This window comes from Colletes gigas, unplaced genomic scaffold (assembly GCF_013123115.1).
Source record: "Colletes gigas isolate AHSC1104 unplaced genomic scaffold, ASM1312311v1 Colletes_gigas_Sc00034, whole genome shotgun sequence".
Classification (NCBI taxonomy): domain Eukaryota; kingdom Metazoa; phylum Arthropoda; class Insecta; order Hymenoptera; family Colletidae; genus Colletes; species Colletes gigas.
In genome coordinates this window covers 1606632-1632111 of record NW_025106663.1, presented here as the reverse complement: position 1 = coordinate 1632111, position 25480 = coordinate 1606632, and the positions used below count along the sequence as shown (strand labels likewise).

General features: G+C 30.3%; 1 protein-coding gene across 3 annotated transcripts in view; it reads left to right on the top strand.

Moving 5' to 3' along the window:
- Positions 1–25480, top strand: part of LOC122402217 (vesicular acetylcholine transporter-like) — a 93726-nt gene that overhangs the window by 63725 nt on the left and 4521 nt on the right. For 2 of the 3 annotated variants that reach the window (XM_043404825.1, XM_043404826.1), the window contains exons 5-11: positions 18873–19045; positions 20623–20803; positions 20924–21098; positions 22812–23041; positions 23657–23868; positions 24145–24267; positions 24601–24808. In XM_043404825.1, coding sequence (XP_043260760.1) covers positions 18873–19045; positions 20623–20803; positions 20924–21098; positions 22812–23041; positions 23657–23868; positions 24145–24267; positions 24601–24808 — 1302 coding nt within the window. The remainder of the gene's footprint in view (positions 1–18872; positions 19046–20622; positions 20804–20923; positions 21099–22811; positions 23042–23656; positions 23869–24144; positions 24268–24600; positions 24809–25480) is intronic. The other variant, XM_043404827.1, reaches the window with a different exon arrangement.

Below are 25480 nucleotides of genomic sequence, written 5' to 3'. Positions count from 1 at the left end.
GTTAATTTAAATTGGCCCAATTAAAACCACACTTTTAGTTTCCAATATTTATCAAGTCAATTGCCAAGATAAATTCATCAAATCTCCACATTTTACTCCTCAGAAGATTGAAAACTACTGTTTAGCAGGGATGTAGTTAATTTAAATCAGCTCAATTAAGAATATAAAACCACACTTTTAGTTTTCAATATTTACCAAGTCAACTACCAAGATATAATTCATCAAATCTTCATATTTTACTCTTCAGATGATCCAAAGCTACTCTAACATTCCCTGTTGCAGTGTTTGTTCAGATATTCTTCAGATTTACTGCTTATCAGAGATGCAGTTAATTTAAATTAGCCAAATTAAAACCACACTTTTAGTTTTCAATATTTATCAAGTCAATTGCCAAGATAAATTCATGAAATCTCCACATTTTACTCCTCAGAAGATTGAAAACTACTGTTTAGCAGGGATGTAGTTAATTTAAATCAGCCCAATTAAGAATATAAAACCACACTTTTAGTTTTCAATATTTACCAAGTCAACTACCAAGATATAATTCATCAACTCTTCATATTTTACTCTTCAGATGATCCAAAGCTACTCTAACTTTCCCTGTTGCAGTGTTTGTTCAGATATTCTTCAGATTTACTGCTTATCAGAGATGCAGTTAATTTAAATTGGCCCAATTAAAACCACACTTTTAGTTTGCAATATTTATCAAGTCAATTGCCAAGATAAATTCATGAAATCTCCACATTTTACTCCTCAGAAGATTGAAAACTACTGTTTAGCAGGGATGTAGTTAATTTAAATCAGCCCAATTAAGAATATAAAACCACACTTTTAGTTTTCAATATTTACCAAGTCAACTACCAAGATATAATTCATCAACTCTTCATATTTTACTCTTCAGATGATCCAAAGCTACTCTAACATTCCCTGTTGCAGTGTTTGTTCAGATATTCTTCAGATTTACTGCTTATCAGAGATGCAGTTAATTTAAATTGGCCCAATTAAAACCACACTTTTAGTTTCCAATATTTATCAAGTCAATTGCCAAGATAAATTCATCAAATCTCCACATTTTACTCCTCAGAAGATTGAAAACTACTGTTTAGCAGGGATGTAGTTAATTTAAATCAGCTCAATTAAGAATATAAAACCACACTTTTAGTTTTCAATATTTACCAAGTCAACTACCAAGATATAATTCATCAAATCTTCATATTTTACTCTTCAGATGATCCAAAGCTACTCTAACATTCCCTGTTGCAGTGTTTGTTCAGATATTCTTCAGATTTACTGCTTATCAGAGATGCAGTTAATTTAAATTAGCCAAATTAAAACCACACTTTTAGTTTTCAATATTTATCAAGTCAATTGCCAAGATAAATTCATGAAATCTCCACATTTTACTCCTCAGAAGATTGAAAACTACTGTTTAGCAGGGATGTAGTTAATTTAAATCAGCCCAATTAAGAATATAAAACCACACTTTTAGTTTTCAATATTTACCAAGTCAACTACCAAGATATAATTCATCAACTCTTCATATTTTGCTCTTCAGATGATCCAAAGCTACTCTAACATTCCCTGTTGCAGTGTTTGTTCAGATATTCTTCAGATTTACTGCTTATCAGAGATGCAGTTAATTTAAATTGGCCCAATTAAAACCACACTTTTAGTTTGCAATATTTATCAAGTCAATTGCCAAGATAAATTCATGAAATCTCCACATTTTACTCCTCAGAATATTAACACTTTACCGACCGATAGCCTATTAATCGACTGTTTTACCGACCGATAGCCTATTAATCAACTGTTTTATCGGTCGACGTTTACCGACCGATAGCCGATTAATCAACCGCTACCGGTCGGTAAAGTGTTAAAACCCACTATTTATTAGAGCAGTAATTAATTTAAATTAGCCCACTTAAGAATAAAAAACCACACTTATACCAATGGCACATTTTACCTGAATATTTACATAAATAAACATTTGATCAAATATCACATAATATAAAATCAGCCATTGTTGATTATAACATTAAAAAAACAGAAAAAAAATCAAAACTCTCTGATCTCACATTACATAATATTAGCTCACCCATTAACTTAAATTAAAATTCATATAAAATGTGTTACTAATCAAAGTATAGTTTCATATTCTTATAAATAACAATGTATATATATTGTTTAGCTGGTTATACATCAACATTTAGTCTTTCATTTAATAAATCGTCCAACGAATATTGGAACACGTTTTTATTTTGTATTTATGTGCTTCAGGCTTGAATTTTAATCCATTATATTGGTATATTCTGTACGATCGAAATTACTTGGAGCAACGTCCCAAGCAAAATTCTATGGCTTTCTCTCGTCTCCAGGCTTTGCCAGATCGTCGGCTTACAGGGAAAAACCGAGAAAGAAATTCGAACAATATTAGAAGGGTGTCGGGGATTCACCAAGGGGTGTGATAAATCTTCGAACACGCGAAGTAATCACTTTTATTCGAACCGCGTGGATTTATCCTCCATTTCTGATTTTCCACCTGCTTTCTGTGCTAGAAAATTCGGAAAACAAAAGTGTGTTTGAATTAAGTGGCTTGTGTTGTAAAAAATCACCAAAATATGAATTTTAAATTTGAATAGGAGCGCATTCTAGCGTCAGGAGTGGTAACTGTTGGCTAGTTGAGGCGTTCTATCGCAGAAGGCGCTGATTACAGAGCAGCCAGCGCGCTCTAGCGTCAGGAACGCTAACTATTACTCACAAACACACAGATTTTGCCTAAAATTGAACGAAAAAAACCCCCAATTTGATGGGAAATCTATTCGATTTTACGAATTTAATCACCCATCATCACTAATTCTACATTTCTCGGTGATACAAAATAAAAATCGAACAATTTGCAACACCTGCTTTTCTTTCTGGTGTTCAGAGATTTTTCCAAGTGGAACGAGCGTTCGAAAGGCGGTAAAAGGAAGCAACCGGAGACTCGGACGACGAGAGGGGGGACGAGAAAATTAATTCGAGGTTTTCGGAGGCCGTTGGGGCTCGTCATGATTGAACGCACGCTTAGTTAAGCTTCGCGGATACGAGCCACCGGCGAAACGAACAACTTCCTGATCCTGTTTTCCTCCTGGATCAACGAGTCTCCCGTTTCGCGTGTCGAAGTCTCCACGTCGAGGTCTCTGCGATCCGCGCGCGTAGCTCGAGCGCCCATCGATCGGTTCGGGAAGGGTCGCGTACCAATCACCGATGCAACGGGATTCCCCTGATTAACCCTTTCGTTACCAACAGCCTTCTTTCGACAAATTTTTTACACAAACACTCTCATTCACAAATCTAGTTACTATTATAATTTAATATTTAAATTAATTTTAATACTAAAGGCGCACAATGCTGTCATGTGACATAATTGGAAAATTTAACTGTAAACATTTATTTATAAATTTTGATACTATTGTAATATAATATTTAAATTAATTTAAATGTAATATAAATATAATTGGAAAATTTAACTGTAAATATTCATTCATAAATTTTGATACTATTGTAATAGAATATTTTAATTAATTTAAATATTGACTGAATTTCTTTGAAGTTGTCTTTGCAGCTGTTTTTGTTTATCCTTTTTTATGGGTTGATGGAGTGAATTTTGTGTTTATTTAATTTCTGTTGCAACGGTTTTGAGAGTCACTGCGTTTCGTCCATTTCCACCCCGTAGGAAACCGATAACCGGCTCCGACCTGTGCACAACCCCGGCTTTCAAACTGTTTTGTCCTCCCTTTTCGTCAAACGACTCTCTCGTTGCTCGGATAGTCCCGCCACGAGGTATCGAGTTTCCCGTTTAACGCGATACTTCATTAGCCATGGCGAAAACGACGGGTCGAGATGTGTCGAAAGATTCCGACCATGAGAATTTGCAAACTATTTTCACGACAAAGGACATTCTGAATAAATAAATTGAACAATAAACAACAAAGTTTCATTCAGATGTGAAGAAAAATGGGGGAATCACAAACCTAGGGATCTACAGAGTCGAAATGGAAGGTTAGCCAGCGCCTTCTAGCGGCAGGAACGCTAACTACGAGTTAGTTCGTGGGTTCTGCCACTGGTGGCGCTGACCACAGAGAAGATACTCACAAACACACAGATTTTACTGTGAATTAAGTGGAATAAAGAGCATTTGATGAGTAATTTGTTTGATTTTGAACAATAAACAACAAAGTTTCATTCAGATGTGAGTAAAAATGGGGGAATCACAAATATAGAGATCTACAGAGTGGAAATGGAAGGTTAGCCAGCGCCTTCTAGCGGCAGGAACGCTAACTACGAGTTAGTTCGTGCGTTCTGCCGCTGGTGGCGCTGACTACAGAGAAGATACTCACAAACACACAGATTTTACTGTGAATTAAGCGGGAAAAAGAGTATTTGATGAGTAATTTCTTTGATTTTGAGAACTTAATCAACTAATACTACTAATTATGTGTTTCCAGTGGGTAAAGTTACTTTAATGGGGTAGGAATACACGAAATTGATGAGAAATTTGGAGAGATGACTTTTTGATACTTTTTTAATGTGAATGAAAGTTTGGTTGGGAGATTTGGAGTTATGAGATGTGTATTTTGGAAACCGCTGGCACAGAAACACACAAACGTAGGCGGTTTCCAGCTTGGTGGTCGATAACGCGGAGCTTGCGCGTAGAGAGAATCGCGAACTAAGTTAAACACATTCCACACACGCATCTCTGCACACATATGTGTTATTATATATGTGTATTTATGCGTGTGTGGAAAAGTTCGAAATTCCAAGCACACAGACTAGGGGGGAGGGGTGGATAGTAAATAAAAAAAATGGGTCCCGAGAGGGAAAATAAAAGAACAGAGACGGAAATGGAAAGACAAGATGAAAGCGACCTCGTGTTTCGAGCTTCTGTTGAAATCTCCGTAACCTGACACGACGTGGACTTCGACGAACTCGATTGATGTCTCCGGAGTTGACATCAGGATGCTTTTCAATTAACCCCTTTACAAATTTCATTCACCCTCTTGCACTGGAAATTAATTTAATGGACTTTCGGAACTGAAATTTATAAATAAAATTCCTTTGATTTAGAATGGATACAAATTTGAGTCGTTTTGGAATTCAATATTAATTGTATAATTATTGCAAAAGGACGATTATACTATAGAGATGAAAGTTGTTTGGGGATACCCCAGTTTTAGAGATTTTATACTATAAATTAACAATTTCATAAATTGTATTTAATATTTTGGACTTTAAATTGACCAAATGGATTTTGGAGTCAAATTTCTTTGATATAGAACAGATAAAAATTTGATTTCTTTTCAATATTAATTGTATAATATTAATTCTAACACAGATATTGCACCCCCAATTAACCCTTTTGCACTGTAAATTAACCAAATCGATTTTGGAGTCAAATTCCTTTGATATAAAACACAAAAATTTGATTTCTTTGCAATATTAATTGTAATACACATTTTTCACCACCAAGTAACCCTTTTCAAAGTCATATTCACCCCTTTGCACTATAATTTAACTCCATGAATTTTAAAATAAAATTCCTTTGACATAAAACAGATAAAAATTTGATTTCTTTGCAATATTAATTGAAATAAAGATTTTGCACCCCTAATTTACCCTTTTCAAACTAATATTCACCCTTTTGCACTGTAAATTAATTGCATGGATTTTACAATAAAATTCCTTTGATATAAAACAGATAAAAATTTGATTTCTCTGCAATATTAATGTTAATATAAATTTTGCACCCCTAATTTACCCTTTTCAAAGACAGATTCACCCTTTTGCACTAGAAATCAATTGTATGAATTGTCCAATAAAATTCCTTTGACATAAAACAGATAAAAATTTGATTTCTTTGCAATATTAATTGTATAATATTAATTCTAGTACAGATATTGCACCCCCAATTAACCCTTTTGCACTGTAAATTAACCAAATCGATTTTGGAGTCAAATTCCTTTGATATAAAACATAAAAATTTGATTTCTTTGCAATATTAATTGTAATACACATTTTTCACCCCCAAGTAACCCTTTTCAAAGTCATATTCACCCCTTTGCACTATAATTTAACTCCATGAATTTTAAAATAAAATTCCTTTGACATAAAACAGATAAAAATTTGATTTCTTTGCAATATTAATTGAAATAAAGATTTTGCACCCCTAATTTACCCTTTTCAAACTAATATTCACCCTTTTGCACTGTAAATTAATTGCATGGATTTTACAATAAAATTCCTTTGATATAAAACAGATAAAAATTTGATTTCTCTGCAATATTAATGTTAATATAAATTTTGCACCCCTAATTTACCCTTTTCAAAGTCAGATTCACCCTTTTGCACTAGAAATCAATTGTATGAATTGTCCAATAAAATTCCTTTGATATAAAACAGATAAAAATTTGATTTCTTTGCAATATTAATTGTATAATATTAATTCTAGTACAGATTTTGCACCCCCAATTAACCCTTTTGCACTGTAAATTAACCAAATCGATTTTGGAGTCAAATTCCTTTGATATAAAACATAAAAATTTGATTTCTTTGCAATATTAATTGTAATACACATTTTTCACCCCCAAGTAACCCTTTTCAAAGTCATATTCACCCCTTTGCACTATAATTTAACTCCATGAATTTTAAAATAAAATTCCTTTGACATAAAACAGATAAAAATTTGATTTCTTTGCAATATTAATTGAAATAAAGATTTTGCACCCCTAATTTACCATTTTCAAACTAATATTCACCCTTTTGCACTGTAAATTAATTGCATGGATTTTACAATAAAATTCCTTTGATATAAAACAGATAAAAATTTGATTTCTTTGCAATATTAATGTTAATATAAATTTTGCACCCCCAATTTACCCTTTTCAAAGACAGATTCACCCTTTTGCACTAGAAATCAATTGTATGAATTGTCCAATAAAATTCCTTTGACATAAAACAGATAAAAATTTGATTTCTTTGCAATATTAATTGTATAATATTAATTCTAGTACAGATATTGCACCCCCAATTAACCCTTTTGCACTGTAAATTAACCAAATCGATTTTGGAGTCAAATTCCTTTGATATAAAACATAAAAATTTGATTTCTTTGCAATATTAATTGTAATACACATTTTTCACCACCAAGTAACCCTTTTCAAAGTCATATTCACCCCTTTGCACTATAAATTAACTCCATGAATTTTACAATAAAATTCCTCTGACATAAAACAGATAAAAATTTGATTTCTTCGCAATATTAATTGAAATAAAGATTTTGCACCCCTAATTTACCATTTTCAAACTAAAATTCACCCCCTTTTTCACTATAAATTAACTCCACTGAACTTAACAGTAAAATTCCTCAGATATAAAATAAAAATTTGATTTCTTTGCAATATCAATTGAAATAAAGAATTTGCACCCCCAATTTAACCTTTTCCAAAATAATATTCACCCCCCCTTGCACTAAAAATTAACTCCACTGAATTTTACAGTAAAATTCCTCTGATGTAAAATAAAAATTTTGATTTGTTTGCAATAACATTTGAAGTAAAGATTTTGCACCCCCAAGTAACCCTTCTCAAACTAATATTCACCCCCTTTTGCACTATAAATTAACTCCACTGAACTTTACAGTAAAATTCCTCTAATATAAAATAAAAATTTTGATTTCTTTTCAATATGAATTCTAACAAAAATTTTGCACCCCCAATTTAACCCTTCTCAAAATAATATTCACCCTTGCACTATAAAGTAACTCCACCGAATTTTACAGTAAAATTCCTCAGATACAAAAGAAAAATTTCGATTTCTTTGCAACATTAATCGTACAATATTCCATCCCATTATCCTTACGCAGAAAGAAAGTTTTTTTTTTTTCGTTCAGGATATTACACGACAGAGCACATTAGGTTGCGAAACGATACTCCGCGCGCCGTGGTGTTTCTTCATTTTTAATTGTACTCCGATGTCTTCACACGTTCCTCCTACGTACGTAATTCCATTTTATTGCACTTAATTTTATTTAATACGGAATTGCAATATACCCAAAGGGAATCCCAATTATTCGCCAAGGGTATTGGTATATCGTTGCATTAGCTCTTTCCACACCAACGCGAATCGACTTCACCTAATTCCGTCTGTGGCTCGTTAAGCTATTGCAGAATGCAAACTCATGGCATTCTGCAATAGTTAGCATGAGAATCTCCACGCAACAAAAACACTTACTCTTCAATTTATAACAATTTTAAACTCGAAAAATTATTCTTCAGTAAGTTGAATTCTCACCTGTGGAGGACAAAATTTATTTTTTATTTATTCTACTCCAAATTATTATATTTAATGAGTAAATAATATCTGAAAAATTTCAAAGTGATTGCATGACAAAGTTTTATAATTTTAATATAATTCTGGGCCACTGTTTCAGAATTATTTTTGTATTAACTTGGAATTATTATAATTTAAAAATTTTAAAATATCAAATACATTTAAATAAAATGTAAAAAAAAATAAAATTCATTTAAAATATCAAAATCGAATTACTGTTTATATTAACCTGAAATTGTTATAATTTTAAAATGTTTAAATATCAAATTCATGCAAATAAAATGTATAAAATAATTCAAATAAAATTTAAAAAATATAAAATACATTTAAAATATCAAAATCGAATTATTTTTTATATCAACCTGAAATTATTATAATTTTAAAATTGTAAAATATCAAATGCACTTAAATAAAATGTATAAAATAATTTAAATAAAATGTAGAAAAAATACATACCTTTAACACATCAAAATCGAATTATTTTTTATATCAACCTGAAATTACTATAATTTTAAAATTCTAACTCAAATGCAACATCTCTCGTTCTCCAAATCACTATGAAATTTTCTTACTATCACAATTTAAAAAAGTAGACAAAAACTCAACAATTTATAATAATCAAAAATAATAAATAATATTTTGCAAACTTGCAAATATTGAAAATTTATTTAAATTTGGAATATTTCCAACAGAAATACGAGCCAAAAACATAAACAATGTCACATAACCTCTCACGTGAATTTAAAAAATTTTTTAAATAAATTTTCCAGTGGAATTTGAGATCCACAAAAATATTACTATAATTTAAAAATTCTAACCCAAATGCAACATCTCTCTTTATCCAAATCACTATGAAATTTTGCAATTTAGAAAAGTAGACAAAAAATCAGAAATTTAAAAATAATATTTTGCAAACTTGCAAATATTGAAAATTTGTTTAAATTTGGAATATTTCCAACAGAAATGCGAGCCAAAAACATAAACAATGTCACATAACCTCTCACGTGAATTTAAAAAATTTTTTAAATAAATTTTCGAGTGGAATTTGAGTTTCAGAAAAAATATGCTTTTGTAAATGATTTTAACGAATATCCGTGAATATTAAATGAAAATCGAAGTCTTTATGCTCTGAATTAATCGTGGTTTCGATGTCGAAAGGCAGATGGGATCATTCGATGGTAAATTTATGCATCTCGAGTAAACTTCAACGAATCTTATCTTTGGTGTCTCGTTAAACAGCAGAAAATCCTCGCAAATCTTGTCGAAACAGTTTCTATTTCGCAATAACGTTTCACGAAGCTTGGAATAACGATGGAGGATCGAGAGACCAGAGATTTACGCGATCGTTTTTATCTATTGTCGTTGCACTCGAACGTCTGTTAATTAGATCGAACCACACGTCGAAGGAAATCGGAGACCTTTCGCCATTTTCTTCGTTAAGAAACGCATTTGAAACGAGTCTGCATAAATTACCTCGAACGAGCCACGATGTCCTAATAATCGACACGTTATAGACGACTGTTGGCATAAGTGATCGTGAAATTGTAAATTTGTTTAATTAATTAGTTAAATTGATACAGGAAAATAATTTTCCAAGAAAATGGACGAAGATTTGATTTGGTGAGAACGTAATGAGAGGATATAAATCAGTCGTAAAGTATGGAATTGTCGTTCGATTAGGTTTATGAGAGGCTATATATTTAATGGGGTAGTTATTGAATTCCCATGGCAAAGTTTAGTGACCATAAATGGGATTTATTGTGGAATTATTTCTTCAATTGGTTGAATTTTGTTTATTTTCAAGGTTAGCAGTTTTAATTGTGAATTGGTTAATTTAGAAGCAAATTAGGATGTTGTTGGTAGAATTTCATCCCCTAAATGTAGGTTAGTTTTTCTTATTTAGGGGATTAAACAAATAAATAAGTTTCATGACAATTGAAAAATTATTAGCTCATTTTTACATGGAAATATTTATAAAATAAATTAATTTAGCATCAAATCATGATATTGTTATAAAAATTTCATCCCTTATTAATGGATTACTCTCTATAAAAGTAAAGAAATAAGTCTCATGGCCATTAAATAATTATTAACTGGTTTTGACTTGCAAATATTGATAAAATAAATTAATTTAGCATCAAATAGTGAATTTATTATAAAAATTTCATCCCCTATTAATAGATTTCTCTCTATAGAAGTGACAAATAAATAAACTTCATGACCAATAAATTTATTTCACGACAATTCCTAATAGACTCGAATAATTTTCACTTGAAAATATTAATAAAATAAATCTAGCATCAAATCGTGAATTTATTATAGAAAATTCATCCCCTATTAATGGATTTATCACTATAAACGTAAAAAAATAAGTTTCATGGCCATTAAAAAATTAGTAACTGATATTTACATGCAGATTTTCATAAAATAAATTAATTTAGCATCAAATAGTGAATTTATTATAAAAATTTCATCCCCTATTAATAGATTTCTCTCTATAGAAGTGACAAATAAATAAACTTCATGACCAATAAATTTATTTCACGACAATTCCTAATAGACTCGAATAATTTTCACTTGAAAATATTAATAAAATAAATCTAGCATCAAATCGTGAATTTATTATAGAAAATTCATCCCCTATTAATGGATTTATCACTATAAACGTAAAAAAATAAGTTTCATGGCCATTAGAAAATTAGTAACTGATATTTACGTGCAGATTTTCATAAAATAAATTAATTTAGCATCAAATAGTGAATTTATTATAAAAATTTCATCCCCTATTAATAGATTTCTCTCTATAGAAGTGACAAATAAACAAAACTTCATGACCAATAAATTTATTTCACGACAATTCCTAATAGACTCGAATAATTTTCACTTGAAAATATTAATAAAATAAATCTAGCATCAAATCGTGAATTTATTATAGAAAATTCATCCCCTATTAATGGATTTATCACTATAAACGTAAAAAAATAAGTTTCATGGCCATTAGAAAATTAGTAACTGATATTTACGTGCAGATTTTCATAAAATAAATTAATTTAGCATCAAATAGTGAATTTATTATAAAAATTTCATCCCCTATTAATAGATTTCTCTCTATAGAAGCGACAAATAAATAAATTTCATGACCAATAAATTTATTTCACGACAATTCCTAATAGACTCGAATAATTTTCACTTGAAAATATTAATAAAATAAATCTAGCATCAAATCTTTAATTTATAATAAAAATTTCATCCCCTATTAACAAATTTCTCTCCACAAAAGTACTCAAACAAATAAATTTCATGACCAATAAATTTATTTCACAACAATTCCTAATAATAAATATTTATAAAATTAATTTAGCATCAAATCATGATTTTATTCTCAGAATTTCGTCTCCCAAGCGCACACTAATTTTTCTCATCAATGGAATTAAACAAATAAATAAATTTCATGACCAATTAATTTATTCCACAATTCCCAATGGACTCGAACGAAAATTTCCCGCGACAGAGATCTCGACTGGTAAAAAAAAGTGAAATCTTTCCTCCCCCGAGTGAAACGTGTCACTGGTCGTGGTAGGGGGAAAAAAAAACTACCGAAAGACCGCGTCGATGTCGTTAGAACCGTGGAAGGGAAGCGCAAAGGGAACTCTGCCATAATCGCAGCCTCGCATTGAATAAGAAACCTCAGATCGGACGAGCAGGTACGTGCGAAAGATCATTATCGTCCCCTCGAATCGCATGTATCTGCTCGATCTGTACGTATATATGTGTGTGCTCGGTGCATACTCACACGTCCTGGTGCATCCCAGTGTGCAGTTTTGCAGCTGCAAAAGCGTATCCGTGGCGCAACGATCCAACGAGCGACCATACTTTCCCTGTCTGACACGTTAACCTGGGTTCTCCATAGTTTCTTTTGGCCTCTTCTTCCCCATAGAGGCTTGTGAATCTAGAAAAAATAAGAAAAACTGAATTAGAATAGTAAATTTTTGAGTTAATATATTTTTTAATTGCCTGGTTGCTTTGGGGAACCTCAAAATATTTTTATTTGTGGTGAATAATAATTATTGACTATTATAGAGTAAGGAAATATTGCAAAATAAATAAAATTTCAATTTTACAGGTTTAATTTTTGGTTTAAAATATTTTTTAATTGCCTGTGTGCTCTATGGAATTTCAAGATATTTATATTTGTGTTTAACAATAATTATTGACTATCACTTTGATAAAAAAAATATAAAAAAATAAGAAAAACTGAATTAGAATAGTAAATTTTTTATTTAAAATATTTTTTAATTGCCTCTTTGATCTATGGAATCTCAAAATATCGATGTTTGTTCTTAACAATAATTGTTGACCATCATAGAATAAGAAAATATTGCAAAATAAGGAAAATTAAAATGTTACAGGTTCAATTTTTGATTTAAAATATTTTTTAATTGCCTGAGTGCTCTATGGAATCTCAAAATATTGATATTTTTGTTTAACAATAATTATTAACTACTATAGAGTAAGGAAATATTGCAAAATAAATAAAATTTCAATTTTACAGGTTTAATTTTTGGTTTAAAATATTTTTTAATTGCCTGTGTGCTCTATGGAATTTCAAAATATTTATATTTGTGCTTAATAATAATTATTGACCATTACTTCAATAAAAAAAATATTAAAAATAAGAAAAATCAAAATACATGTTGAATTTTTCATTTAAAAAATGTTTTAATAAACCTGTGAGCTCAATGGAATCTCAAGATATTGATATTTATGCTTAACAATAATTATTTACCATTATAAAGTAAGGAAATATTAGAAAATGAGGAAAATTCAAATATTGCAGGTTCAATTTTTGATTTAAACTTGAATTTTGATGAAATTCAATTTTTTAAATGCTTGTGTGCTGCGAGAAAATTCAAAATATTGATATTTATGCTTAACAATAATTATTGACCATTATAGAGTAAGGAAATATTGCAAAATAAGGAAAATTAAAATATTGCAGGTTCAATTTTTGATTTCAAATTGAATTTTGATGAGATTGAATTTTTTAATTGCTTGTGTGCTGCAAGAAATTTCAAAATATTGATATTTATACTTAACAATAATTATTGACCATTATAGAGTAAGAAAATATTGCAAAATAAATAAAATAAAATTGTTACAGGTTTAATTTTTGATTCAAAATTGAATTTTGATGAAATTCAATTTTTTAATTGCCTGAGTGCTTTAGGGAATCCCAAAATATTGATATTTATGCTTAACAATAATTATTGACCATTATAGAGTAAGGAAATATTGCAAAATAAGGAAAATTAAAATATTGCAGGTTCAATTTTTGATTTATAATTGAATTTTGATGAAATTGAATTTTTTATTGCTTGTGTGATACAATAAAAATTCTAAAATATCGATATTTATGCTAACAATAATTATTGACCATTATAGAGTAAGGAAATATTGCAAAATAAATAAAATTTCAATTTTACAGGTTTAATTTTTGGTTTAAAATATTTTTTAATTGCCTTTGTGCTCTATGGAATTTCAAAATATTTATATTTGTGCTTAATAATAATTATTGACCATTACTTCAATAAAAAAATATTAAAAATAAGAAAAATCAAAATACATGTTGAATTTTTCATTTAAAAAATGTTTTAATAAACCTGTGAGCTCAATGGAATCTCAAGATATTGATATTTATGCTTAACAATAATTATTTACCATTATAAAGTAAGGAAATATTAGAAAATGAGGAAAATTCAAATATTGCAGGTTCAATTTTTGATTTAAACTTGAATTTTGATGAAATTCAATTTTTTAAATGCTTGTGTGCTGCGAGAAAATTCAAAATATTGATATTTATGGTTAACAATAATTATTGACCATTATAGAGTAAGGAAATATTGCAAAATAAGGAAAATTAAAATATTGCAGGTTCAATTTTTGATTTCAAATTGAATTTTGATGAGATTGAATTTTTTAATTGCTTGTGTGCTGCAAGAAATTTCAAAATATTCATATTTATACTTAACAATAATTATTGACCATTATAGAGTAAGAAAATATTGCAAAATAAATAAAATAAAATTGTTACAGGTTTAATTTTTGATTCAAAATTGAATTTTGATGAAATTCAATTTTTTAATTGCCTGAGTGCTTTAGGGAATCCCAAAATATTGATATTTATGCTTAACAATAATTATTGACCATTGTAGAGTAAGGAAATATTGCAAAATAAGGAAAATTAAAATATTGCAGGTTCAATTTTTGATTTATAATTGAATTTTGATGAAATTGAATTTTTTATTGCTTCTGTGATACAATAAAAATTCTAAAATATCGATATTTATGCTAACAATAATTATTGACCATTATAGAGTAAGGAAATATTGCAAAATAAATAAAATTTAAATTTTACAGGTTTAATTTTTGGTTTAAAATATTTTTTAATTGCCTGTGTGCTCTATGGAATTTCAAAATATTTATATTTGTGCTTAATAATAATTATTGACCATTACTTCAATAAAAAAAATATTAAAAATAAGAAAAATCAAAATACATGTTGAATTTTTCATTTAAAAAATGTTTTAATAAACCTGTGAGCTCAATGGAATCTCAAGATATTGATATTTATGCTTAACAATAATTATTTACCATTATAAAGTAAGGAAATATTAGAAAATGAGGAAAATTCAAATATTGCAGGTTCAATTTTTGATTTAAACTTGAATTTTGATGAAATTCAATTTTTTAAATGCTTGTGTGCTGCGAGAAAATTCAAAATATTGATATTTATGCTTAACAATAATTATTGACCATTATAGAGTAAGGAAATATTGCAAAATAAGGAAAATTAAAATATTGCAGGTTCAATTTTTGATTTCAAATTGAATTTTGATGAGATTGAATTTTTTAATTGCTTGTGTGCTGCAAGAAATTTCAAAATATTGATATTTATACTTAACAATAATTATTGACCATTATAGAGTAAGAAAATATTGCAAAATAAATAAAATAAAATTGTTACAGGTTTAATTTTTGATTCAAAATTGAATTTTGATGAAATTCAATTTTTTAATTGCCTGAGTGCTTTAGGGAATCCCAAAATATTGATATTTATGCTTAACAATAATTATTGACCATTATAGAGTAAGGAAATATTGCAAAATAAGGAAAATTAAAATATTGCAGGTTCAATTTTTGATTTATAATTGAATTTTGATGAAATTGAATTTTTTATTGCTTGTGTGATACAATAAAAATTCTAAAATATCGATATTTATGCTAACAATAATTATTGACCATTATAGAGTAAGGAAATATTGCAAAATAAATAAAATTTCAATTTTACAGGTTTAATTTTTGGTTTAAAATATTTTTTAATTGCCTTTGTGCTCTATGGAATTTCAAAATATTTATATTTGTGCTTAATAATAATTATTGACCATTACTTCAATAAAAAAAATATTAAAAATAAGAAAAATCAAAATACATGTTGAATTTTTCATTTAAAAAATGTTTTAATAAACCTGTGAGCTCAATGGAATCTCAAGATATTGATATTTATGCTTAACAATAATTATTTACCATTATAAAGTAAGGAAATATTAGAAAATGAGGAAAATTCAAATATTGCAGGTTCAATTTTTGATTTAAACTTGAATTTTGATGAAATTCAATTTTTTAAATGCTTGTGTGCTGCGAGAAAATTCAAAATATTGATATTTATGCTTAACAATAATTATTGACCATTATAGAGTAAGGAAATATTGCAAAATAAGGAAAATTAAAATATTGCAGGTTCAATTTTTGATTTCAAATTGAATTTTGATGAGATTGAATTTTTTAATTGCTTGTGTGCTGCAAGAAATTTCAAAATATTCATATTTATACTTAACAATAATTATTGACCATTATAGAGTAAGAAAATATTGCAAAATAAATAAAATAAAATTGTTACAGGTTTAATTTTTGATTCAAAATTGAATTTTGATGAAATTCAATTTTTTAATTGCCTGAGGGCTTTAGGGAATCCCAAAATATTGATATTTATGCTTAACAATAATTATTGACCATTATAGAGTAAGGAAATATTGCAAAATAAGGAAAATTAAAATATTGCAGGTTCAATTTTTGATTTATAATTGAATTTTGATGAAATTGAATTTTTTATTGCTTGTGTGATACAATAAAAATTCTAAAATATCGATATTTATGCTAACAATAATTATTGACCATTATAGAGTAAGGAAATATTGCAAAATAAATAAAATTTCAATTTTACAGGTTTAATTTTTGGTTTAAAATATTTTTTAATTGCCTGTGTGCTCTATAGAATCTCAAAATATCGATATTTATGCTTAACAATAATTATTGACCATTACAAAGTAAAGAAATATTGCAAAATAAATCAAATTTAAATTTTACAGGTTTAATTTTTGATTTAAAATTGAATTTTGATGAAATTGAATCTTTCAATTGCTTGTGTGCTACAATAAAAATTCCAAAATATCGATATTTATGCTTAACAATAATTATTGACTATCACTTTAATAAAAAAATATTAAAAAATAAAAAAAATTGAATTCCATGCTGAATTTTCCATTTAAAAAATATTTTAATAAACCTGTATGCTTCAAGAAATCTCAAAATATCAATATTCATGCACACTAATAATTATTGACTATTATTTTAATAAAAAAAAAATTAAAAATTAAGAAAAATTAAATTCCATGTTGAATTTTTAATTTAAAAAATATTTTAATAAACCTGTGTGCTGTTAAAAATCTCAAAATACTGATATACATGGTTAAACAATAATTATTGACCATTACTTTAATAAAAATAATATTAAAAAATAAGAAAAATTATATTCCATGTTGAATCTTCCATTTAAAAAATATTTTAATAAATCTATATGCTGCTAGAAATCTGAAAATACTGATATTCATGGTTAAACAATAATTGTTGACCATTACTTCAATAAAAAAAAAATTAAAAATAAGAAAAATCAAAATACATGTTGAATCTTCCATTTAAAAAATATTTTAATAAATCTATATGCTGCTAGAAATCTGAAAATACTGATATTCATGGTTAAACAATAATTATTGACTATTATTGATATTAAAAAAAATATTAAAAAATAAAGAAAATTAAATTCCATATTGAATCTTCCATTTAAAAAATATTTCAATAAACCTGTGTGCTTCAAGAAATATCAAAATTAAAAATTTTAAAAATTAAATTCCACGTTGAATCTTCCATGTAAAAAATATTTTAATTGCCTCCGTGTAATTGTTGGCAATCGATCGAGTATCAAAAATAAATCAATGAGTAAAATTTCCCGAAGGCATCTGGAACTTTTCTACTTTTCCTAATAATCCCAGGTAATGGCAGGTATATACAGTCAGACATCCGAAGTCAGTCTTGTCAGTGACAAGAATAGAAATCTATGTATAAAGAGGAACTTTCCAACCATAATACAACATGCACGTAACGCCACGTTAAAGAAAAATAGTTCTTTCTTTTTTTTTTCAACAGCTCGACCAATGTCTGGCGAAACTTTCGATCGTTCTCGTTTCAAATTTATCCCTGCGGAATATAATGGCAGCTATCGCGCGGTTCCATAAATAACCGCGATGGATGTCGTTCTATAGACATTTCAAAAGAACACCTAATCTATTTTATCGAGGCATCTATAGCTCTGCTTCGAGGCAATTCATTGTAGCAGAAAGGATTTATAAAGAACACGAAATCCCCCAACAATAATTTAATTATTATTCGATTGTTACGAATTTTACATTTTAATTTGTAATTAACAAACATTTTGTCCAATTTGAAGCAATTTATTGCAATAAAAAAGATTTAAAAATAAAAGAAAATTTCCATCAATAATTTAATTTTTATTCGATTATTTTGAATTTTGCATTTTAATTTGTAATTAACAAATATTTTATCCAATTTGAAACAATTCATTGCAATAAATAAGAATAAAATTCCCATCAATAATGTAATTATTATTCGATTATTTTGAATTTTAAATTTTAATTCGTGATTAACAAATATTTCGTCGATTTATGATAATGTGAAATCATTTGTATCGTTTAATTAAGTTTGACAAATTAATCAGGGATAATAACGAGAAATTCGAAGCGTACTTGACAGGTATGACGCTTTTGCAAAAAGGTGGATTATGCTGACACGTCATTAAATATGGATTAAACAATGAAGCCTCGTTCGTGAATAAATTAAACAATTCGAATCATTGAACAATTTTATACAAATTAATGAACATATTTTGTCATGCAAAAGTTAGGTATCCCATGAATTTAAAAAAATACAATTTATTAAAATGATCTATCTTCTTTAATAAAGAATCTTGTGAACATAGTAATAATAAAATAATAAAATGATAGCAAAATAATCGTATTGAATTAATTAAAGAATTAGGAAAGCAGAATTCTTCATTGTTTATATTAATTGTTATTATTTTCATTTGTTTACAGGCTACCGACTGGTGGTTACAAGACATGTACCTTTCCAGTCCTCTGGCATTACCAATTAACAGCAATCCTGGCTTAGCAGCGAGGCCAAAAAGATTTTCCAATCAAAAAGAAGGCGCAGTGTTCCTCGCGAGGTTTCTAACAGAGCTGCTCAACTACCAGGAACTACTAGATAGGTAAACAGAATTTTAATTCAATTTTTAAATTGAAATTAAAATTAAATAATAAGATTTCAAACGTGTCCTCTTTCCCTAGAAAGAATTCTAATCTCTGAACATATTTAATATCACAAGGAAATACGGTGGTAAATTGTAAAAACAATTTTATGGACCAGGGGGGAGGGGGGCGCTTTGTTAGGAAAATTTTTTAATTTAACGAACATTGAAACGTTCGTACGGAGGATGCATTTATAGGAATTCGAGGAAGAAAGCTTCCTACGCGAGTGCTCGAAGGAGCCTGTCGTTTCCAACCGCTGATTCGTCGGAGGACAAAAAGAAGCCGCACCGAAATCAATTTAGCGAGAGAAGACGTCTGCGAGGAAATCCGGGATCTAAGATCCATAGAACGCGAGCATAAAGAGACTCGTTACGAGAGGAACGTAAAGGATGCAGGGCTCAAAGCGTATTCCTCGAAAGGAAGTGGCGGTGGAAACGCTTTCTTCCTTCGTTTCGAGGAATTAAGGAAGCGTCCCACTGTAGAATGCAATTTTTACTTACGAAAAGATGGCACAGAAATTGCACAAACGTCCAGCATACAAATTTAGATTCGTTTTCAATTAAATAAAAAATTTCTAATCCAGTTTTGTCCTACAAGAGTCGTACGATCGATAGGAATTGTTGAAACTTCTTTGGGTATGTCAGAGAAAACAATTATTAACGAAAAAATGCTCCCTAGAAATCCTGTATATAAATTTAAATGCATTTTCGATTAAATAAATAGTTTATAATCGATTGGAATTGCTGAAACTTCTTTGGGTATGTAGCGTCGAAGTAAATGTCAAAATAAACATAGAAGATGGAATAAATTATAATAGGTGATATAGTCATTGGATAGGGGATGAAATGCCCTTTAAAATGAGTGGTCGTGAGAGTGGATAGCGTGATTAGTTCCGGAGATATGGCGATTTTAGTTTCGAGTCGACGCGGTGGCTAGTTTCAGTGATGGAAGGGTTCATTGACCTCGCGCAGATAGTAAACAATGCGTAGTAAATTGGAAATACTACGCGTGAAACTAGGTCACGCGAGTCACGTGACTTGGGAGTGGGTCAGCACAACACGTGCGACAAAGAGGCCCGACGCGCCAGACGAAGACAGAGACAGTCGAATTAAGAAAAATACCACTTTACATAAATTACGATATCTCGAAAACGGAAAGTCCGATCGTCAAAAACCAAAAGCCATTTCAAAGAGGAAGCCTCACCGCCGCTAACGATTCCTCGATTTTGAATAAAACACTAGTAGTTTCGGAACTGCGAGTAATCAAAGTTTTTAGTAATTTCAATGCGCGTCAGTGGCCCGCCGTAACACGGGAAGCGCCATAAGCGGAGTTTTTCAAAAATTACGGCTTCATATAAATTACGATATCTCCGAAACGGGAAGTAGGATCGACAAAAACCGAAAAGCAATTTTAAAGAGGAAGGTTTACCGCTTCCAATGGCGGTGGAATTTTGGATAAAGAGTGGATAGTTTTGGAATTACAAGGGTGTAAAAGTTTTATGATTTTTAGTGTGTAAATGTGCTTGTTCTTGTTTAAGAAACGGATTAGAAGTGGAACGGGTGAAGTCGAAGGATGGAAAGAGCATGCAACCCCTCTGTATGGCGCAACACTATCAAATGTTCAGAATCTATCGACGACCAGGGGTGAACAGCGACGAACAAATTATATTGGACAGAGCTACATCGGGCGATCACATAATCGTTGCTCATCACAATCAAGTATATACTTTATTTTATTACACCACCTATAATAATAATTTTATCGAAGTTAATAATAATTCTATCGAGTCTAAGTTTTCTGGAAATATAATTATTACTTCATCAAGATATGTTTTATAGTTTTATAGTGTACCAGTTAGGGCATCTGACCGTGGTCGAATCACAGAGGCGGAATTAGTGCAGCAGATTCTATCCATTATGGAAACCAAAGCTGATCCAAGAACTCCCCCAGTTGGTATTCTAACAGCAGCTAAGAGGTCTGCGTGGGCCAAAGCCAGAGAAGAGTTGCTCAAAAGTACGAAGAATTTTCAAAATTGTCTCTTGTTAAATAAATTAAATCCTGGAATTTCTGTTATGATTTCTATACGAGAAAAATTTTAATGGGGGATTCCAGTGGCCAAAATAAGACGAAAATCGAGAATACAAATTTGTTAATAGAGGCTTTGTTAAAAAGTTATTAACAATTAAAGTTTCGTTCTTACTGAATTTTTTTCTCGAAAATGGGTAGGATTTCGAGGGTATGTGTAATGACCAAAAATGATTGCAATTGACCCCCAAAAATGACAATAATTTTTTTAGAACGATTTGAAAATTTTGAATTTCGTCGAAAATTTCACACCTTCTCGAATTTTTTTCTAGAAAGAGCGTAGGAATTCGGGGGTACGTCTATTCACCAAAAATGATTGTAATTGCCCCCTGCAGACGACAATATTTTTTTCAGAACGATTTGGAATTTTTTTTCTACCGAAAAATTTAGGCACTTTCCGGAATTTTTTTCTCGTAAATGTGAAGGATTTCGAAGGTATATGATTTCACCAAAAATGATTGTAATTGACCCCTGCAGACGACAATATTTTTTTCAGAACGATTTGGAATTTTTTTTTTACCGAAAAATTTAGGCACTTTCCGGAATTTTTTTCTCGTAAATGTGAAGGATTTCGAAGGTATATGATTTCACCAAAAATGATTGTAATTGACCCCTGTAGACGACAATATTTTTTTCAGAACGATTTGGAATTTTTTAATTTTGTCGAAAAATTCACACCTTCTCGAATTTTTTTCTAGAAAGTGGGTAAGATTTCGAAGGTATGTCTATTCACCAAAAATGATTGAAATTGCCCCCTGCAGACGACAATATTTTTTTCAGAACGATTTGGAATTTTTGAATTTTGTCGAAAAATTCACACCTTCACGAATTTTTTTCTAGAAAGTGGGTAGGAATTCGAAGGTATGTCTATTCACCAAAAATCATTGCAATTGACCCTCCTAGCTAAGAATAATTTTTTTAGAACGATTTGCAATTTTCTTTTGCCTCGAAAAATTTCACATCTTCTCGAATTTTTTTCTAGAAAGGGGGTAGGAATTCGGGGATATGTCTATTCACTAAAAATGATTGTAATTGACTCTCCTAGCTAAGAATAATTTTTTTAGAACGATTTGAAAAGTTTGAATTTAATTGTTAATAACATTTTGAACTTGAAAAAGTGTTAGGTCAATCCCGAGAAAAATTTTAATGGAGGATTCTAGGGGCCAAAATAAGACGAAAATGAAGAATAGTAATTTGTTGATGGGGGCTTCCTTAAAAAGTTATTAACATTTTAATGTACTAAAGTTGCTCATTTACAGATGTAACTGTTAATAACTTTTTAACGAAGCCTGAATTTAAAAATTACTATTCTTCATTTTCGTCTTATTTTGGTCCCTAGAATCCCTCAGTAGAATTTTTCCCAGGGTTGAGCACCCTGCATAGTAATCTCGTTAAAAGTTTTGGAGCAACCCTTGCCACCTACAGCCATAATTAACTACGCTCACCAATATTCACAATATTCCCATTAGCTCCCTAACCCAGACCTTCCACAACCTCCTACAAATCGAATGAACGCGTAACGAGATAAATAATCCGGTAAAATCACAGTTTGCAAAATTGGCGAACACTTTTCTCGAATTTCTTTTGAAAAAATCAACTCGTTTAAATGTTAACATAAGAAATAATGGAGGGGCTTTCCAGACGAGCGTAATCGACACAATCTGGAATTATTGGAGAGATGCCTGTGCATCGTGTGCATCGACGAGGACGTTCTGCCGCCTTTTTTCAACAATCCTTTGAAAAAAGAGGACAAATGGATCGGGGATCGAGATTATGCGAACGTGCTCCATCATGCTCTTCATGGCGGAGGCTCCAGACATCTGGGAGCGAATCGATGGTTCGACAAAACCTTCCACGCCATTTTGGGCAAGGTTCGTCAGCCAGAAAACATTCAAATCAGTTGAGAAAGTTATTAAATATTTACAGATGCAAATAATTCTAAAATATTGTCGATTTTTTAAATTTTATGTGATAACTGTTGGGAGTGGGTCTGACCATGCATAGCATGATCTACTTGTAGTGAGTCTATCAAGTAGATTATTCCATCAATAATCAGACTCTCTTCTCTAATTTAAATACTCTAATTTTAGAAATATTTGACTGGTTCCAAATATTATTTGTTAGCAATTTTTAATTTCAATTTGTTAGAATATAAATATGGATCTTGTTTCTAATATTTTCTGGCACCTTTTGCACAATTAATTCATATTTTTATACAAAATTTTCACAAGAAATTTACTTTGGAAAATATTAAACATTAATTAGAAACAATTTAGAAGTGAAGATTCTTAAAAATTGCTAACACTAAATTCTAGAAATATTTAACAGGTTCCATAGACACCATTGCAATTATAGAAATTACAAATATTGTTTAAATTTGTAATAATATAAATATGGAACCTGTTTTTAAGATTCTCTGCCATCTTTTGCATAATTAATGAATAATTATGTTGCTCTCATGCTATTTTTTGTTTGTTTACACCAAGGATGGTATGTGGGGGTTGACGTACGAGCATTCAGCAGGGGAAGCACCAGCCATTTTCAAGGCTTTCGAGGATTTGACTGAGAAAGTCGACTCCATGTCTCCACCTGACGAAAACATGGTGCCATCTCATTTACCTGCGCCTGAGAAGCTCGAATGGCACCTATCCGAGCAAAGTCTCAACCACATCAGGGACGCCATGACAGCCTTCGACGCGTGAGTGACTCCATTTTTCAATTCCCTGGTCGACAAAGTTGAAACAAAAATTCACTTTTAACACTTTACCGACCGGTAACGGTTGATAAATCGGCTATCGGTCGGTAAGCGTTGGCCGGTAAAACAGTTGATTGATAGGCTCTCAGCCGGTAAGCGTTGGTCGGTAAAACAGTTGATTAATAGGCTATCGGTCGGTAAAGTGTTAAAGTTGATTTTCCCTTTTTATGATTCTCTAGTCATTTTTAAAGTTGATTTTCTCTTTTTATGATTCTCTAGGCTAGTGGAGGACCTGGACCTCTGCATTCTGCGGTTCGAAGACTACTCCAAAGAGTTCATTAAGTCGTGCAAAGTCAGCCCTGATGTCTATGTACAGCTAGCGTTACAACTCACACACTTTAGGTCAATTTTTGTAAATTAATATGGGGGAAATTTTGAGCACTGAAATGAAGTATTTTACACAAAATTAAATTTTCATTCCAGGTTATCAATTAAAATAGCTCAAATATTAAGCACTATTTGCATAAAAAAAAATATTTCACTAAACATTAAATTTCTATTACAATTCACAAATTAACATGAAAATAAAATAAAAGTATTTTACCAATTAAAATTTCTAAAAAGAATATTCTTTTAGAATCCCAAAAAAAAAAGAATTCTAAAAGATCTAAAAGATCTAAAAGATCTTATTGCTAAAAAAAAATATATAAATAATTGAATTTTGATTTTGCATAGATTGCATGGAAACTTGGTAGCAACTTACGAGAGCGCCGGCACCAGAAGGTTCGCTCTAGGAAGGGTGGACTGCATCAGGGCAGCCAGTCCAGAGGCTCTAGCCTGGGCGAAGGCCATGTGCCAAGGGGATCCTGAAACACAAGTCGCAAATCAGCATAACAACGTCCCTGACGAAGGCACCAAAAGAGTTCAGTTCACCATTTACAGTGTAACTGAAACTTGGCTGTATTTCCTAGAGTTTCTCGTCGTTTAAAAACGCGTTTAAAGCCTCTGATAAACGAGACCCAACAAACCTTGCATAATCCATACAAAATTACCTCTATTCCAATCCTATAAATAATAAAAAACCTTCAAAGTAACTGGGGAATACTTTTCCAATGGGAATTTGTATCTCAATAGCTTCTAAACTACCGTGGCGCCACCTGTGCTCGCCGCCAGAGGGCCACGCGCTCGACTTTCTCGCAAGCACTCGATCTAGACACCTCGATGAGGCTCTCAATCGACTATTTAATGTCTCTAAGAGGTTTTAGAGAGTTTTACTCTAAAACTAACCATGAAATCTTAAATATCATATAACACAATTGCATAGAGACACTAATTTAAGATATCAAATGCAGGTTTTTGGGGGGAAACCCAAGGAACTGTGCATGTACAGTGAAAAATACAAAAAAAAAACCAAAAAAAGAAGAAAACCTATATTTCAATCCTATAAATAATAAAAAAAACCTTCGAAGTAACTGGGGAATACTTTTCCAATGGGAATTTGTATCTCAATAGCTTCTAAACTACTGTGGCGCCACCTGTGCTCGTCGCCAGAGGGCCACGCGCTCGACTTTCTCGCAAGCACTCGATCTAGACACCTCGATGAGGCTCTCAATCG